The sequence below is a fragment of the Orycteropus afer genome, unplaced genomic scaffold (genome assembly GCF_000298275.1).
Source record: "Orycteropus afer afer isolate SDZICR_OR568_19922 unplaced genomic scaffold, OryAfe1.0 scaffold00796, whole genome shotgun sequence".
In the NCBI taxonomy this organism is placed as follows: Eukaryota; Metazoa; Chordata; class Mammalia; order Tubulidentata; family Orycteropodidae; genus Orycteropus; species Orycteropus afer.
Window position 1 is genome coordinate 767,095 of NW_006922383.1, and position 7,394 is coordinate 774,488.

Genomic DNA, 7,394 nt, shown 5'->3' on the forward strand with positions numbered 1-7,394 from the left:
GGGTTTGAACCACCAGCCTTCTGGTTAGCAGTCAAATCCCTTAGGCACTACGCCACCAGAACTCCCAAAAGAAAATCAAAGACAGATGGAAACAATTAGTCCAAAGGACTAAAGGACCATGTGAACCCCAGCTTCCATGATCCTGAGACCAGAAGAACTAGATGATGCCTGGCCATCACTGCCAACTAATCTGAAAGGGATCACAATAGGAGATCCTGGATAGAGTGGGAGAAAAATGTGGAACAAATATAAAAATAATTTTAAAAGACCAGGCATATTGGTCTGATAAAGACTGGTGGAACCCCAAAGACAATGGTCCTTACACACACTTCAAGCCCAGAACTGAACCCACTCCCGTGGCTCAACGTTCAGCCAAATACTGGACACGTCTAAGAGGTGAAAAATAACACCAAGAAGGTATGTACTTCTTAAAACAATCAAACATAAGAGATCAAAAGCGCAGCATTTGCCCAGGGGTAAAGCTCAGAAGGCAGGAACAGATAGGAAAGAAGGACAAAGGGAGATGGTAACCACAGGGAGGAAGTAGGAAGATTGCTTTTAATTGTGGAGATTGTATCAAGGTCACAAAACAAAATGTGCATGAACTGTTGAATGGAAAACCAATTTACACTGTAAACTTTCACCCAAATTACAATAAAAAGTTAACAAAATAAAATATATGCATTCTATTGTATGTAAATTTTACCTCGAGGAAAAATTGTATAGGAAGAAGCACACAAAAAATATGAATAGAAAGATCAACAAAATTAAAATATGACACTGAGAAAAATATATAATATTGTAACAAAGGATTAATATCCAGAATATATAAACAACTCCTACAAATCAATTAGGAAAAGATCATCTGAAACACAGAAAGAAATAGTAAGCAAAGGATATGAGCAGGCAAGTCACAGAAATGGAAAAGGAAATAGCCAACAACATGAAAAGATCCTCAGCTGCACAATAATCAGGGAACTACAAATCTCTGAAAAGAACATGCCATATTCCCCCATAAAATGAATAAAAATACAATAGGATGTCCAAGATAGAGTGGGAGAAAAACATGCAACAAATCTCAAACTCATAAAAAAAGACAAGGCTTACTGGTCTGATAGAGACTGGTAAAACCCCCGAGACATGTCTATAAGCCTTAGACACCCTTCAAGCCTGGAAATGAACTCACTCCCATGGCTCAGATTTCAGCCAAACACACAGACCTATAAGGTGAACAATAATACTAGGTAGGTATGCACTCATTAGAATAATCAAAGATACAAGATCAAAAAGGCAACATTTGCCCAGGGATAAAGCTCAGAGAGTAGGAAAGTAGGACAAAAGAAAATGGTAAACAAAGGGAAGAAGTGAGAAGAGTGCTATTACACTGTAGAGATTACAGTGAATGTCACAAAACAAAATGTGCATGAACTGTTGAATGGAAAACCAATTTTCCCTGTAAACTTTCACCCAAAGCAAAAATTTTAAAAACTGGGTGAAAATAAAAACAGTCAATAATATCAGATATCATCAGTAGAACAGGGAAACACATATTCTCATATATTATGGGTAAAATGCATACTGGAACAGACATTTTGGAGGATAATTTAGCAATACTTAAATGTCAAATGTGCATACCCCTTCAATCAAGTAATTCTTTTTCCAAGTATCTAACCTAGAAAATACTCTCACATGTATGTCATGTACAAGGCTATACACTGAAGCATCATTTTTGTAACAGCCATAAACTGGACAACCTAAATGTCAATTAAAATGCAAATATTAAATAATCAAAATATATTCTGTATACTTTGGGATTCTATATAGAAGCTTTAAAAATAAGGTAGATTTATATATACTGATACAATAAGATTTCAAAGATATATTAAGAGATAAAAACAAGGTGAAAAACAGTATTTGCAGCAAGACAAAATTATCTTTAAAACAAGACAAAAGATACCAATAAAAATATATAGAGAAAACGCCCTGAATGACACCCATCAACCAGGTGAAAGTAGTTACCTCTGGATTAGGATTGGTTGGCAAATCAAGGAAGAATTTATCTTCATCTGTACTATTTATAAGGAGCTCTGATGGATAAGGCATTTGGCTACTAACCATAACGTCAGTAGTTCAAACCCACCAGTTGCTTCATGGGGAGAAGATGAGTCAATCTACTTCCATAAAGACTGACAGCCTTGGAAACCCACTGGAGGTCACTAAGAGTCAGACTCAATGACAGTGGGTTTGGTTAGGTTTGATATTGTTTATATTTTTTATACTAGAACTGTATTTAGGGAGCTCTGGTGGCATAGGGCCTAAGGCACTTGACTACTAACCAGAAGGTTGGTGGTTCAAACCCACCAGTCACTCCTCGGAAGCAAGATTGGACAATCTACAACCATAGATATACCGCCTCAGAGATCCAAGGAGGGGTCGCTATGAGTCGAACAGATTCGAGGGCAGTGAGTTTTGTTTTTGGTTTAGACCTGTATTTACATGTTACTTGTATAATTAAAAGGAAAAAAATTAATTTAGCAGTGCCAAAATTTTAAAAGACATATAAAAAACCTATACTAATATATGTACACACACATAAGCCCATAAAAATATCTGGTGAAGATAAATAATAATTAATAACGATGGTAAAACAAGAGCCTGACAAGAAATTTAAAAGAAAGATATAAGGAATAAGATGTCCATCAAAAACAAAACAAAACCAGTTGCCATTGAATCAACTCTGACTCATGGCGACCACATGTGTGTCAGAGTAGAACTGTGCTCCACAGGATTTCAATGGCTGATTTTTTTGGAAGAAGATCATCAGGTTTTTCTTCTGAGGTGCCTCTGAATGGATTCAAACTTTCAACTTTTTAGTTAGCAGCCAGGCTAGTTAACTTTTTACACCACCCAGGGATGCCCACAGGAGACTTTAAAAAGTTCTGGCATATTCCTTGGGATATAGAAAGTCATATGCATGCACAGGGCTTTGCATATGCCTAGGAAAGACCAGGAAAAACCTAAAAAACCCTCAATCTTGCACCTCTGACAGACTTTGAGGCTCTGTTCAAGTAGGAATTGAGGGCTAAGACAGAGTTGTAAAGTACCTCAGTGTCAAAGGCAAGCCCTAACACATGACACCCTAGGAAAACATAGAACCCTAGCCTTATAGGTTCAAGGCATTTAAGGAAATCTGACATCAACCATTAGCTAACAACTATGCAACTCAGCAGAGACTAGTATGACTGCACACTACAGGGAATACAGACTTTACAGAATTAGTACAGAAAAGTCACTAAACAAATAGCAGTAACAAGCAATATTTATTCCAGGACTGCAAGGTTGATTTAACATTAAAAAATCAATTACTATAATACACCACATCAATACAACAAAAATAACATGATTATTTCCATAGAGGAGGAAAAAGCACTTGACAAATCCCCTTTCATAATAAAAACATCCAATAAGCTAGGAATAGAAAGGAACTTCCTCGATATGGTAGAACATCTATGAAAAACCCACAGCTAACATCATGGAGGCTGGATAAACCTCTGAAACTATTGCCCTGAGATAATCTTTAAAACTTAAACCAAAAATAACCTAAAAAAAATAGTTTAGCTGAACTAGTAAAAACAAACAAACAAAAAAAGAAAGATCTGCTTTGAGCATTATGTTCTTTTAAGAACTATCTATATGGAATCAAATCGACAACAGCAACTCAAAATATAGATTAGATAAGAACCTCAGGAGACAGTGAGCTTATGTTAATGAGGGAAGAACAACCTAGAAAAGAAGTGTGAGAATAGTGATACAACTCAAAGAATATAACCAATGTCACTAAATTGTACATGTAGAAACTGTTGAGAATTTGTATACATTTTGCTGTGTATATTCTCAACAATAACAACAAAATAAATAAAGTTTCCAAGAAACAGAAAAAGCTGAATATGGAAGAAATAGGTCTCTGCCCAGTGCCAAGAGTATAAAAATGACAAAGATGTAAAATTGCTCAATTACTATTTTTGCTTCTGCCTTCTCAGTTCCCAAGAGGGAAATAAAGCCCAATGTGAGTAAAGAGGTAGTAAGTGAGACCCTAACTACTTTAAAAAAAAAAAAAAAACTCACTGCTGCCGAGTCGGATCTGACTCATAGTGACCCCTCCTTGGGTTTCCGAGGCAGTATCACTACAGAGTAGACTGCCTGATCTTCCTTCCGAGCAGTGGCTGGTGGGTTTGAACCGCCAGCCTTCTGGTTAGCAGTCAAATGCCTTAGGCACTACACCACCAGATTTTCTCTAACTACTTTAAAACCAAAATCCAAATTCACTGTGGTCAAGTCAAATCCGACTCATAGCCACCCCTCCTTGGGTTTCCAAGGCAGTATCTCTACGGAGGTAGAATGCCCAATCTTCCTTCCAAGGAGTGGCTGGTGGGTTTGAACTGCCAGCCTTCTGATTAGCAGTCAAATGCCTTAGGCATTATGCCACCAGATTGCTCCCCTAACTACTTTAATAAGATTAAATTTCAAATTAAATTAAATTCCACATTTCAAGTCTACTAAACCTGTATTAATCTTTGAAGAATCATGGAGGAAGATGTTCCAGAAGACTGGGCAGATATAATTTCAATTTTCTAAAAAGAGGTAAGAGTTAATTCCATGTATTATAGACCAGTAAGTTTGACATAAGTCTAGAATAGATTATTATAGGCAAGGCTTACAAGAACCTAGAAATGTAAAAATGAACACTAGAAGGCAGTTTGAATTCACTAAGAAATTCAGACTAATTTAGACTAATCCTTATTTCTCTTTTGGACTGTTACTAAGCTGGTAGCTCTGAGAAATATGGTAGACATAGTAAATCTGGACTGTAGCAAGGCATTTGACAAAAACTTCTTTGAAATCTTTAAAAACAAAATTGAGAAATATGAGCTGGATGTTAATTATTGTTAGATACTGTTAATAATTGCTTGAAGAACCATTCCCAAAGCATGCAGATTACCAGATCACTATCATGCTAGATAAAAGTTTCTAATAACATACCATAGGGTTCTAGCCTTAGGAGCTTCATCATGTATATCCAACAACTTGAATATGGAAATCACGCTGACGAGTTTTATAAGTGACAATATCTGGGAGGGATAGTGAAGACTTGAGATGACAGAATAAAGATATTGATTTTAATTACAAGTAGTTGAGGGTGAAACAAAACAAGAACTAAAACTTGCCTGGACCAGATGAAATCAAACCAAGGGCCAAATCCAAATCTCATACCTGAATTAGAGAATGAGTGCAAGGGAAAGAAACAATTTTTCACTTTTCTGAAATCAGACTCAAACTTAAAGTGTAGCTACTGTTAAAATGTGACCTGAAATATCCCAGTCAAGATATGAATAAGAGTATTCAAGGTTTTTATGTACAACTGTGGCCTTGATTAGGAGCTCTGGTTGCAAAGTGGTTAAAGGATTGGGCTGCTAACCAAAAGGCTGGCGGTTCAAACCCACCGTTGCTCTATGGGAGGAAGATAAGGGAGTCTGCTTGGAAACCCTATGGGGCAGTTCTACTCTGTCCTATAGGGTCACTATGAGTCAGAATGGACTTGATGGCAGTGGGTTTGGTTTGGTTTGGTTGGTGGCCTTAATTGCTCTCTCACCCTCTTTTAGACGATCTCCTTCAGCCTTGGTTTTCTTCTGCCTTTCTGATCCAGCAAGGTCTACAAGATGCAGCTTGGAGCGAAAGCTGCAATTCCTGTGGGAATGACAGACGACACAAGTTAGCATAGTAAACAAGCTTGAGAGCAGCTAAATATCAAAGCTGACTTTCATTTAAGTCAGACAGTATGATTCCACTGATCCATAGTGCTTACAGCAAGGACAGCTGATGATTTGTCAAATCAGTTGAAGAGAAGCAGCCTATCATTCGACTTCAGTAGAACTAACATTAAAAATCTCGACTCTTTAAATTGTAACTTACTTGTCACTTTTCTTTCTTTGTTCTATGGAAATTGTAAAGATGGCATGAGATCGGGAGGACTGGGAATTCATAGCTGTGGAGCCCACAGTCCTACAGTTGTTGCCCTGCTCCAAACAGGAAACAGTATCCAGTGTAACTAAAACAGTCTTCTCAGTGAGTCCCACAATCTAATTCAGAGAAAGAAAATTCCACATGATTCATGCTTTTAATAATCAGAAATACAAGGATTGGTGATTTAAAAAAATAACACCATAGTGTTCCACTATAATCTCAAGAAATAAAATAGTCATGGAATGAGGACTGTATTAACTAGCAATTCTATGAAGATCATTGGAAATCAAGGTCTCTAATCTTTCCCAGGGACTTCAGAAACAAAGGTACCAGCCAATACTGGAGCCAGAAAAGATCTCTGTATTTTAGGGTAGCAGTGGATAGGGATCTTCCAGGGAGCCCCAAATGAAGGTAAACTTTGGCCCCAGGATACCAAGTACAACACAAACATCTATGGTATTTCACTCTGCTACTTTCTCCTCCACGCAATTCCATCCTCCTTCCTGTACCACTGACCCATTTATACCTCATTTACACTAGGGGAAATAGTGTGGCAATTGCCACTGAATTGGGAAGTTGGGAGAACAGGGTCTTAGGTTTGATACTACATCTATCTGGGAAAACTCATACATAAAATATCTTGGAGCCTTCAGAGATTTGAGTACATAATTATGAAGTCCCTTCTAGCCCCAATACGTTATGATTTTATTGCTCTGTAGTTCCCAAACCTACATCTGTGGTCCTATTTTCTAGTCTGTTATTTCTAACTGCCTGCTACTTACACTTTGAAATCAGTAAATTGTAAATCAAAATCATCTTCCTTCCACTAAAACTAATTCTCTCTACCACTTCTCCACTTCTATTAATATCTCTATTTTCATATTCTCAAACCTTAGATTCTTCTTGAATTCCTCCTATTCCTCTATATCCCATCTATCACCAACTTGTAGTCATTCTTCTTTCAAATGAGTTACTTCCTTTTCCTTTCCACATCTGCTTGCCTAATTCAGATCCATATTACTTCATACCTGAAAAATGAGGCGAGTTTTCCCCAATTGGTCTTCTTCATCCTAGTCTTTTTTTTTTTTTAATCCATTTCTGTTTAATCTTCCTAAAATCCTGCTTCCTGTACTATCACCAAACTATCAAGTTCAGTAATAGATAATGAAGATACAAAGAAACATTAAGATACTCTTGTAACCTCCAGGAACTACCTTAGTTGGAAAGGCAGTATAGACATATTAAGATAAAAACTTGGGTAAAGGTAGTCATGACAATCTTTCATTCAGAACTATTAAATAACTTATAAACGGTTCACAGGGATAGAAGCTAAGTCTTTAGCCTGGCTTAATAATCTGGTACTAACATATCTC

The 7,394-nt window shown here is 37.0% G+C and overlaps 1 protein-coding gene across 1 annotated transcript in view; it reads right to left on the minus strand.

The window, feature by feature from the left end:
• Positions 1-7,394, minus strand: part of KIF4A (kinesin family member 4A) — a 326,710-nt gene that overhangs the window by 312,194 nt on the left and 7,122 nt on the right. The window contains exons 6-7 of the mRNA XM_007957784.2: positions 5,971-6,137; positions 5,651-5,745 (exon numbers count right to left, since the gene is read on the minus strand). Of these exons, the coding sequence (XP_007955975.1) occupies positions 5,651-5,745; positions 5,971-6,137 (262 nt within the window). The remainder of the gene's footprint in view (positions 1-5,650; positions 5,746-5,970; positions 6,138-7,394) is intronic.